This window comes from Salmo salar, chromosome 21 (genome assembly GCF_965601325.2).
Source record: "Salmo salar chromosome 21, fSalSal1, whole genome shotgun sequence".
Classification (NCBI taxonomy): domain Eukaryota; kingdom Metazoa; phylum Chordata; class Actinopteri; order Salmoniformes; family Salmonidae; genus Salmo; species Salmo salar.
Window position 1 is genome coordinate 47,881,497 of NC_138311.1, and position 11,960 is coordinate 47,893,456.

General features: G+C 39.4%; 1 protein-coding gene across 1 annotated transcript; it reads right to left on the reverse strand.

Moving 5' to 3' along the window:
* Nucleotides 1–245: 245 nt before the first annotated feature.
* Nucleotides 246–1,289, reverse strand: LOC106582415 (uncharacterized). Its single transcript, XM_014165512.2, has one exon. The coding sequence runs from the start codon at nucleotides 1,287–1,289 to the stop codon at nucleotides 246–248; it is 1,044 nt and encodes a 347-aa protein (XP_014020987.2).
* Between the last annotated feature and the right edge of the window lie 10,671 nt (nucleotides 1,290–11,960).

Genomic DNA, 11,960 nt, shown 5'->3' on the forward strand with positions numbered 1-11,960 from the left:
AACAGTGGTCATGTCAACTGTCACAGCGAAATAGTAACTTGTCAAAACAAGGCTTTCACTGCCTTATATAGGGAATCAATACGACATTTCCTATTCTACAAACTAAGAGGGCGAATCTCTTTGAGAATAGTTATAGTTATCAAAGAAAATCTGCTTGCATTCCATGTTGTTAATCAGATCTTTAGCCACATTGGGAGCTGAGGCGCAGTAAGTTTTCATTATTGTATCATGAGGAGGTGACAGCCTTAATTGTAATTGTCACAGTAGGTGTCCAGCCCTACGCTCTCCTCCCAATTCTTGGCCACGCTTTTCTTCTTGTTCTTCTCCGCCATGATAATGGCAGCTACCACGGTGATCACCACGGTGACCGTCAGAATGAGCACCGTCACAGTCTCTCCGACACACAGCTCATCATTCACTTCTCCCATGGACCTTCCCTTTAGCTCGGTAGGCTGGCTGCACCTCAGCTCCTGGTAGTCATCCAGGAAGACCCTGTGGATGCTGGACAACTTCCTGAACACCCTCTGAAGGTCGCAGTCACAGTGCCAGGGGTTGCCCTCCAACAGGACGTGGAGGCTAGGGGTGTGGATGCTCAACAGGGTCCTGTAGCCCAGGGTGCTTAGGCGGTTGAGGGCCAGGTCCAGCAGAGTTAGGGAAGACATAGGGGCGAAGACTCCTGGCTCAGTAGAGCTGATCAAGTTCCCCCGAAGGCCCAGCACCTCCAGGGAGCGCAGCGTGGAGAAGAGGCCGGAACCCAGGGAGGTTAGATGATTTCCCTCCAGGTGGAGCTGGCGCAGGCCAGTCAGGTAACCCAGGGCTCTGGGCTTTACTGTGGCGATTAGGTTGCTGCTCAGGTCCAGCTTCTGGAGGCTGTCCAGGCTGTGGAAGGTCCCATTCTCCAGGACGGTGAGATGGTTGTGATCCAGCAGGAGCTCGGTTAGGGTTTCAAGGCCCAGGGAGAAGCCAGGCCCCAGGGCAGAAAGGTGGTTACGGCTCAGGTCCAGCCTCCTCAGCCCCTGGAGGGAGGAGAAAGCTCCGTCAGCTACATGGCTGATGTTGTTGTCTTTTAAAAGGAGCACCCTCAGGCTCCACAGGTTCCCAAATGAACCTGCTTGGAGCACTGTCAACAGGTTTCTGGACAGGTCCATGTACTCTGTGTTGTGGGGGACATTCCTAAGAGGAGTGGTAAGATTCCAACCCGAACAGTTGATATATTTTATATCTGTGAGGCAGCTGCACCCGTCATAGCAAGCAGTAATTTTCTTCAATGGAAAAGTGATAACATACATGATGAATATGAACCAATGGGATGGATCCATCCTGTTCCTGAAATAAATAAAAGAACAAAGGCTCATGCATTTCACAACATATCCTGAAAAATGATATGACGTTGAATTATTTGTTAGTGTTTGTGTGAACACTACTCCCACAAGCTTGAGAAAAGCATCAGATACTTTACCCTGTCTAAAAACAACAACTGTTCAAACACTGTATGCTGAATATACCTTGTGCTGGTCTAGATTGTTAGCCTGTAATTAACAACAATTATGTCAAACAGACAACGTGACAGGAACAGCAACTTATTTTAGCAAACTATTAAGCAAAAAAACAAGATGAAGAACCCACGCCTTACCTGTTGTCTGTGGTAGCCTAATTGTAAAACTCAGCACACCATGTAGCATATGTCTGCGTCGAGCCCAGACTGCCAGCAGATGAACCACACAGAGCAGACAGACCAGACAGCTGACCTGATCCATCTGTCAACCTCTGAAAAGAAGGGGTGGTCTGCTCACAGCCCCCCTCCCCCTCCACCCTTCCACTCTCCTCTAATGCACCTGTTGACAGGTGAGGGCTGCTCTGACAATGGCAGTGTGAATAATTCACACAGTGGCAGGAACAGAGCCGACTTCCCACCCTGCCTGGTCACAGTCACATACTGTACCAATGGAGATGGAAGTGATGGGGGTGAAGTGGTTCCTTATTGCATTGTTAGTAGCTAGTAAGCATTTGCTGCACCCGCTAGAACATCTGCTAAACTGTGTATGCGACCAATAAACTTTTGATTTGATTTGAAGAGGAGGAAGACTTGGCACTGCATCAATAAACAACACTTACGATAGTACGACGGAGTTACAGAACACTCGAGTCTACAGTAGACTAGCCAATGACAGACACAGCAGCTGTCTGTTATCTCTGATTGTAACCAGCATCATTAAGTGTTGCACACGTGGTTACTCCAGCTATATTGTTATTCCACTCCTTGTAGACTAGACCTTATTTCACTCCATCTCATTTAGAAGTCACATGCTTACTCTGTAAACCCAGCAGAGAGCAGGAGTATGCTACTATCTGCCTGGATCCTGGAGTCTGCTGCTCCTCTGCTGCTCTTCTGCTGCTCCTCTGCTGCTCCTCTGCTGCACCTCTGCTTCATAAAGATGTGTTGTGCTGGATCCCCACAGCTAAACCCAGCCCAGCTATCAAGTGGAGGAAACATGATTGGAAAAGAGGTTCATTACTCAACCGCTGTGCGCTGGGGCAAAACACCATGGGAGCAGATGAGTGCTGAATATCAAACCAGACTCTATCAGGGAGAACATGCAGACCACCCAGGAAATTCCTACCAGTGTGATCAGCAAGGATATTGTGTAATTGCAATTCATTTCACCATGACATGTAGCCCATCTATTTTTGTATTTAGACTGAAGGCTGTTCTGCTGGCTTCCTGAGTGGGTCTCAATAAGAGACAAATACAGCAGATGGCAGCATTGCCACGTGGTAGCACTTGACTTGCAAAGGGCAAAAAGAGGAAGACAAAGCTACTATAAATAAGCAATGGAAGACATTATTATGGCAATTCATAGATCTATGCAAATAGCACTTCTGAGTAGAACCAGTATCATACAAAGCACTGCCCCCAAAATTATTTGTTTTGAGAAAGAGAAGAAATGTTTGATTCAGAACAACCTTTTCTCCATGTACAGCAGTAGGTATAGGAAACCAGCTAGTGCAGAAACAATAGTTACTCCTATACAATGTAAAGCACTTCTATACCTAGATGCGATAAAAAGCTATTCATTATTAATTAATTCTCCATTAGCATTATAAAACAATTACTATTGCAATGGTTGCATCTTCTATTATGCAAACAAATACAGAAATGTTTTAATTTAAAGTAACTCAATGTATTACCACTGTCAAGGTTCCCACTGGGCACAGACGTCAATTCAACGTCACTTCCACGTTGGTTTAATGTAATTTCATTGAAATGACGTGGAAACAATTTTGATTCAACCAGTGTGTCCAGTGGGTTGATACTGAAAATAAAAAACACAAGACTGAAATCAACAACCTGTGTTATCCAGTTCTTGTGTTTTCCAGTTATTGTGTTTTCCAGCTCTTTTGTTTTCAATTTGTAGTGTTTTCCAGTTGTGTTTTTTTCCAGTTGTTGTTTTCCAGTTGTTGTTTGTTCCAGTTGTTGTTTGTTCCAGTTGTTGTTTGTTCCAGTTGTTGTTTGTTCTAGTTGTTGTTTGTTCTAGTTGTTGTTTGTTCTAGTTGTTGTTTGTTCTAGTTGTTGTGTTGTCCAGTTGTTGTTTAATCTAGTTGTTGTTTGTTCTAGTTGTTGTTTGTTCCAGTTGTTGTTTGTTCCAGTTGTTGTTTAATCTAGTTGTTGTTTGTTCTAGTTGTTGTTTAATCTAGTTGTTGTTTGTTCCAGTTGTTGTTTAATCTAGTTGTTGTTTGTTCTAGTTGTTGTTTGTTCCAGTTGTTGTTTAATCTAGTTGTTGTTTGTTCTAGTTGTTGTTTAATCTAGTTGTTGTTTGTTCCAGTTGTTGTTTGTTCTAGTTGTTGTTTGTTCTAGTTGTTGTTTGTTCTAGTTGTTGTGTTGTCCAGTTGTTGTTTGTTCCAGTTGTTGTTTGTTCCAGTTGTTGTTTGTTCTAGTTGTTGTTTAATCTAGTTGTTGTTTGTTCTAGTTGTTTGTTCTAGTTGTTGTTTGTTCTAGTTGTTGTTTGTTCTAGTTGTTGTTTGTTCTAGTTGTTGTTTGTTCTAGTTGTTGTTTGTTCTAGTTGTTGTTTAATCTAGTTGTTGTTTGTTCCAGTTGTTGTTTGTTCTAGTTGTTGTTTGTTCTAGTTGTTGTTTGTTCCAGTTGTTGTTTGTTCCAGTTGTTGTTTGTTCCAGTTGTTGTTTAATCCAGTTGTTGTTTGTTCTAGTTGTTGTTTGTTCTAGTTGTTGTTTGTTCTAGTTGTTGTTTGTTCTAGTTGTTGTTTGTTCTAGTTGTTGTGTTGTCCAGTTGTTGTTTGTTCTAGTTGTTGTGTTGTCCAGTTGTTGTTTGTTCTAGTTGTTGTTTAATCTAGTTGTTGTTTGTTCTAGTTGTTGTTTGTTCTAGTTGTTGTTTGTTCTAGTTGTTGTTTGTTCTAGTTGTTGTTTGTTCTAGTTGTTGTTTGTTCTAGTTGTTGTTTGTTCTAGTTGTTGTTTGTTCTAGTTGTTGTTTAATCTAGTTGTTGTTTGTTCCAGTTGTTGTTTGTTCTAGTTGTTGTTTGTTCTAGTTGTTGTTTGTTCCAGTTGTTGTTTGTTCCAGTTGTTGTTTAATCTAGTTGTTGTTTGTTCTAGTTGTTGTTTAATCTAGTTGTTGTTTGTTCTAGTTGTTGTTTGTTCTAGTTGTTGTTTGTTCTAGTTGTTGTTTGTTCTAGTTGTTGTTTGTTCTAGTTGTTGTTTGTTCTAGTTGTTGTTTAATCTAGTTGTTGTTTGTTCCAGTTGTTGTTTGTTCTAGTTGTTGTTTGTTCTAGTTGTTGTTTGTTCCAGTTGTTGTTTGTTCCAGTTGTTGTTTGTTCCAGTTGTTGTTTAATCCAGTTGTTGTTTGTTCTAGTTGTTGTTTGTTCTAGTTGTTGTTTGTTCTAGTTGTTGTTTGTTCTAGTTGTTGTTTGTTCTAGTTGTTGTGTTGTCCAGTTGTTGTTTGTTCTAGTTGTTGTGTTGTCCAGTTGTTGTTTGTTCTAGTTGTTGTTTAATCTAGTTGTTGTTTGTTCTAGTTGTTGTTTGTTCTAGTTGTTGTTTGTTCTAGTTGTTGTTTGTTCTAGTTGTTGTTTGTTCTAGTTGTTGTTTGTTCTAGTTGTTGTTTGTTCTAGTTGTTGTTTGTTCTAGTTGTTGTTTAATCTAGTTGTTGTTTGTTCCAGTTGTTGTTTGTTCTAGTTGTTGTTTGTTCTAGTTGTTGTTTGTTCCAGTTGTTGTTTGTTCCAGTTGTTGTTTAATCTAGTTGTTGTTTGTTCTAGTTGTTGTTTGTTCTAGTTGTTGTTTGTTCCAGTTGTTGTTTGTTCTAGTTGTTGTTTGTTCTAGTTGTTGTTTGTTCTAGTTGTTGTTTAATCTAGTTGTTGTTTGTTCCAGTTGTTGTTTGTTCTAGTTGTTGTTTGTTCTAGTTGTTGTTTGTTCCAGTTGTTGTTTGTTCTAGTTGTTGTTTGTTCCAGTTGTTGTTTGTTCCAGTTGTTGTTTGTTCCAGTTGTTGTTTAATCTAGTTGTTGTTTGTTCCAGTTGTTGTTTAATCTAGTTGTTGTTTGTTCTAGTTGTTGTTTAATCTAGTTGTTGTTTGTTCTAGTTGTTGTTTGTTCTAGTTGTTGTTTGTTCTAGTTGTTGTGTTGTCCAGTTGTTGTTTAATCTAGTTGTTGTTTGTTCTAGTTGTTGTTTGTTCTAGTTGTTGTTTGTTCCAGTTGTTGTTTGTTCCAGTTGTTGTTTAATCTAGTTGTTGTTTGTTCTAGTTGTTGTTTGTTCTAGTTGTTGTGTTGTCCAGTTGTTGTTTAATCTAGTTGTTGTTTGTTCTAGTTGTTGTTTGTTCTAGTTGTTGTGTTGTCCAGTTGTTGTTTAATCTAGTTGTTGTTTTCCAGTTGTTGTTTTCCAGTTGTGTTTTCCAGTTGTGTTTTCCAGTTGTTGTTGTTTTCCAGTTGTGTTTTCCAGTTGTTGTTTTCCAGTTGTTGTTTTCCAGTTGTTATGTTTTCCAGTTGTTGTTGTTTTCCAGTTGTTGTTTTCCAGTTGTTATGTTTTCCAGTTGTTGTTGTTTTCCAGTTGTTGGTGTTTGTTTTCCAGTTGTTGTGTTTTGACGGTTGTCATGTTTTCCAGTTGTTTTCCAGTTGTCATGTTTTCCAGTTGTTTTCCAGTTGTTTTGTTTACAAGTTGTCGTTTCCAGTTTTTGTTTTCCAGTTGGTGTTTTCCAGCTGGTGTTTTCCAGTTGGTGTTTTCAAGTTGGTGTTTTTTTCCAGTTGGTGTTTTTTTCCAGTTGTTGTGTTTTGACATGGTGGTAGTGCTGTCGGTCATCTCTTTTGGCAGGTTGTATAATAGTTTCATTGATAATCTGTCAGCACTGGCCCTTCTATCCTGGGCTCGTATGATGTGTGTTAAGGCCCTCCTGGTCCTATGTCGGTATTCCTGTATACAACTATGACATACATCACCGTTTGTGGCAGGTTAGGTTTCAGATAGTTTTCAACATGAAATTAGACTGGTTGTTTAATTTCACTTCATAGGCTACTCTGTTGAAAGGAAAAGTTGTAAATAGATCTGCATTGTATAAAATAGCTTTTCACTGCAACGTCGACTAAAAGCTGAGTTTTTGTTTACGTCCTCAAAGAAACAACTACATCAAGAATCACGCAGTAGCATCGGCATCAATAATAACATCGCACCAGTCGTGCCTCTCTCAAACACATTAAAATGAGTCAGCAGTACTATAAGACCAGACAACATCAAAACCCCCTGAGATAGAGGCATAGTGGTGTACATAACCTTAACACTTAATTAGATAAGGATTGATTATTGAGAATGGTAAGTGCAAGTTGTACCGAGGGCAGATGCTAAAGCTTCTTCTTGTCCTTCAGTGAGGGATTTTTCAAGGCTACAGGCACATGCAGATTCTTATGCTTTTGCTTTCAGGAGAAAAATATATATAAAAATGGAGCCGCTGTGCTCTCTTCTAGCAGATATCATCTCACTGTCCAACCTCGCAAAGTTTTATGAAATCCATTTACTTACCATTGAAGTCTACTTTTCACAAAATCAATGATTTAGATGTGCATCTTTGCAGCGCCCCGTGCCAATACAAGTGAAGCAGGGCCATAAATGATTCAGAATTACAAGACTTTTCTCTCTGTGTCTGGGCATTAGTCACTGTTGTTTTCACTCCCTGACTTTGTGGAGGAGAAGATCCCTCTGGGTGGAGAGGCCAGCATATTCACACGGCTCTGCTCTGACTGCACTGGAGCCTGGGCAGGTTTGGGTATACTGTCTGCAGTCTGTGGGGAGGGATGAATAACCATGGCAGTTCTTTGGTGCAAAACACAGAAGATGAGAGAGAATGATCTCTCCATAGAGTAATGGAGTCTAATACCAGGATACAATGATTGTAGTCTCTATGTGTCTCTGTTCATACAGGAATCCAGGGCACTGGGACATTTCTCATCCCATTGCACATTTCAAAGGATGACTAATCAATATGGTGTCTGGTCCTTTTTGGCAAGTGATGAGACCGAATGGATTAAGAGCTATAATACTAATGTGGAGAAAGCAATGTCAAGGTGCTGCTCAATAGGAAATGTTTACCTGAATGGTGTGTGCCCTGAGAATAATCTTGGTCTGAAAATGTGTGATCCCTTTCGATGTGATGCAGGTTTAGGATTCAGTCTCAAAAACACTCCCTTCTTGACAATTTGCTGTTAATTATGCACATTGCAATCTTTAAACAGAGCTACTTTGCATTTCTAACTTCCTGGTCAATCTGGATATGACAACAATGAAAATGAATAGATGTTTTCCTTATTGTCTTGTGACTGATATGAATGATCACATGGGGAAAATGTCATTTCCTTATCTGTTACGTCTCACCATCTGTCATTAGCTCTCATGCATGAGATGAATGACGATGAATCGTCTCTTTCTTCTGATAATTGGGGCTGTGGGTGGATTTTTCATTTCTCCTCATCTGAGCTCTTAAACGAGGCACGATCTAACGCTGACTCCTCATTTGTCCTCAAGGAATCTAGAGGGACGGTTAAAAAAAACCGTGCCTGCCTATTGAATGTACCTCTGAAATAAAGAGCCCTCTTACATACTGTAGACAGAGAACAAAGCATAGGTTTGCTTCCTGTGGAACAGGAGCACTAAGCTCCATGACTGACAATGTACAGCACTTTTCCCAGCTCCAATGCGTGCTCTCCCAGCTCTTTTTAATTAACCCATCCCATGTGGGGCTTGGGATTTTAATGCTGGTCGAGCTGTCATTAGACATAGGAAGAATTGAGTGTGAGGCTTCCAACTGAGCACATTACATCATTTCAATGTGGATAATTGGGTAATATTTGGTTGAGACATTGAACAATTGTTACGACTCCCGCCGAAGTCGGTCCCTCTCCTTGTTCGGGCGACGAACCCAGCTAAATTCTGGAAAGCTGTTAAATCACTGAAGGGTTGTGTCTCCTCTTCTCTCCCCCCAAATTAATTTAGATTCTGGCCTATTACTGACCAAATTTGATATCATTAATGCATTTAATCACCATTTTTTTCTCTGCAGGCATTATATTTGAATGTATTTCAAAGCCAGCTCTTGAAAAGAGTAGTTTGGATGTAGATGGTAAAAATCTATTGAATGATTCTGAAAATGCTAGTCAGGAGTTTTCTTTTTGGAAATTCACTGATAAAGAAGTCCTGGATGCTTTGTTAACATTAGACAAAAACATCTACAGGGGCTGATCATTTGGAGCCTGGTCTGCTTAAGTGTGTAGCACCCCTTACTGCTGGCCTGGTAGCCCACATTTGTTATTTAACATTGTTACCAGGAAGTATTTCAAAATCATGGAAATCCACATATGTACTGCCACTCCATAAGGGTGGGGATGAAAATGATCTTGACAACTATCGCCCCATTTCAAGACTACCTTGTTAATCTGAGATTCTTGAATCCAACTTAATTCCTTTTTATCTGATAATTATATTCTTAATATAAACCAATCAGGGTTTAGGCCTGGGCATAGTACTACCACAGCCACCACGCTAGTTGTTAATGATCTTGTCAATGTCTTGGATGCTAAATAGAGCTGTGCTGCCTTGTTCATTGACCTGTCAAAGGCGTTCGACACTGTTGATCATTCTGTTTTGCAGAAGAAATTATCAAGAATATGCCTGGGATATACAGCATGTTTAAGGTTTCAGAATTATCTTAGTGACAGAACTCAGGCCATCTTGATAAATGGAGTTAAATCTGAATTTCTTGAGATTGAAAAAGGTGTATCTCAGGGTTTGATTTTGGGTCCATTATTGTTCACTTTGTATATTACTGTCATAGGAAACACTGTTAATACTTGAAACATTCATCTCTATGCAGATGACACAGTTTTGTATTCCTGTGCCAACCTCAGTGCAGCAGGCCATTCTTGAACTTTAGCATGACTTTGATTCAATTCAGAAATCACTTACAGATCTTAAATTAGTGTTAAATACAAGTAAAACCAAGCTCATGCTGTTCTCTAGGTCACAAAATGTTGACCCTGAGGACCTGCATATCTGTGCTATAAATGGAGCACACATTGAGCTTGTTTCTCAATATAAGTACCTGGGTGTCTGGCTTGACAACAAGTTGTTCTTCGTAACACATATAAAAAATCTGACTAAGAAGCCAAGATTGTTTTTCAAATCGAAATAAATCATGCTTTAGTATTAAAAATAGGAGAAAGATTGTTCAAACAATGCTTCTCCCTTTATTGGATTTTGGTGATAATGTTTACATGCATGCGGCAACCCTTGGATGCAGTCTACCATTCAGCAATATGTTTTATCACAGGGGACAATTTTAGGACTCATCATTGTAGTCTGTACAAAAATGTGGGATGGACCTCTCTGTTTGTAAGAAGAAAGCTGAATTCTCTTTTATTTATTTACAAAGCAGTCTTACAGAAACTCACTTTATATGTAACATCATTAATTAAGATAAAAAATCATAACTTACCAAACCCGTTCACAGGAATGGATAACACTAGAGGTCCCTCCAGTCTCTACAGATTTGGGAAAATTTGCGTTTCGTTTTTATGCCCCAGATTTGTGGAATAATCAGCAAAGTTCACTGCAGTTAGATGTGCTGGTGCCACTTAGGCAGTTTAAATGATTGATTGAGGACCTCTACGTAGTTGAATGTGATTGCTTTTATACACGTGTATGTTTTAATATTCTGTTTTTATTGTAATGTGTACAGGGCTCTCTTGTAAAATAGATTTGAATCTCAATGTGACTCCCTGTTTTAAATAAAGGTTTAATAAAATAATGTGTTATCACTGTGCTATCACTTCATCTCATAGCAGAACCAAATAACTTGGATTGTAGTTGAGATTACATTCAAAGTACATGGTGCAAGTGATCAATGTTGTTTGAGATTCTACCAGATTATTGCAGCAATTGTGAAGATCTCTACAAACCTGCATGCTATCTTTATTTAACATGCTTGCTTTATATGCGTACATAAGAAGACATGTATAGTTACAGTAACCTCAATGTGTCCATGGATGTGTTACTCATTTTAAGGTTGAATGTTACATTAGTTTGTAAGATAGCCTTAACTTTAGTCTATTTACTGTATTACAAGGTAATATTGAATTGTGTTTGGTTGACAATGCAACCAAATATCAATGAGATGTATCTACTTAAGGGAGATGTATCTACTTAAGGGAGATATATCTACTTAAAGGAGATGTATCTACTTAAAGGAGATGTATCTACTGCTTGGATAGTTCCATAGCTCAGATGGAACTATCTTAAACGGGCTTAAACCGATTCTTTCATTTTTATTTTTGCTTGAGTTGGAGACGTGAATCCAACAAATAATTTGTTAATATATAATATATAAGTAAATTGTCAAGGCTATCAGTGTAGCAGGAAGGGTCAGAGTCAAGGGCAGGAGACGGAGGTCCAAAAACACAGATGTTTATTAACACCGTAAGAAAAAAATAGGCAGTCGTAATACTGGGTGCGCCTAAACACCCGACAGGAGCACAGCTCCAAAACAATAAAGCGAACGGGGCGCAACCTGGCAATAATAAATAGACAGCTCCACCAAAACGCTGAACTAACAGGCAGCGTAAATCCGAACATCCCTTCGTAAAGACACAAAACAATCCCGCACGAATACCTAAACACAAAGGACAAACTAAATACCCCCACACTAATTACAAACAAGGAAAAGGTGCAGACCTAGACAGACAAAACCAAACAACACAGAAACATAGATCGGTGGCAGCTAGTAGGCCGGCGACGACGACCGCCGAGCGCCGCCCGACCGGGGAGGGGCGCCACATTCTGTGGATACTGTGACATAAATAGGCTATTTATTTTATTTCAAAAGTGATATTGAATTGTGTATGGTTGTCAACACAAGGCTATTTAAAATCTGGTAGCAAGTTCAATCTCTGCCACTGACTTGGTCTGCCATAATTCCAGTTTGTCTACAAATTAATCATTTATATGTTGGATTCACATCTCCTTCTCAATCTTAATCACTAAATCAAATCAAACTTTAAATGTACTTTATATCAGTGTTTCACAACCCTGGTCCTTGAGTACCCCCAACAGTACATATTTTTATTATAACCCAGGACAAGCATACCTGATTCAACTTGTCAACAAATCATCAAGCCCTCAATGAACTGAATGGGGTGTATTTGTTCAGGGCTACAACTAAACTGTGTACTGTTGGGGACCAGGGTTGGGAAACACTGCTTTAAATACATTTTGATTTGATTTAGTCCTATTATTTAAATAAGATTTTTGGTTGGGATGGAGACGTGAATCCAACATATAAATGATTTATTTGTAAACAAACTGGAATCAAAGCCAGACTAAGTCAGTGGCAGAGATGGAACTATCCAAGCAGAAGATACATCTCCTTCAAATGATATTTGGTTGCGTTGACAACCAAACACAATTCAATCTCACTAAATATCATT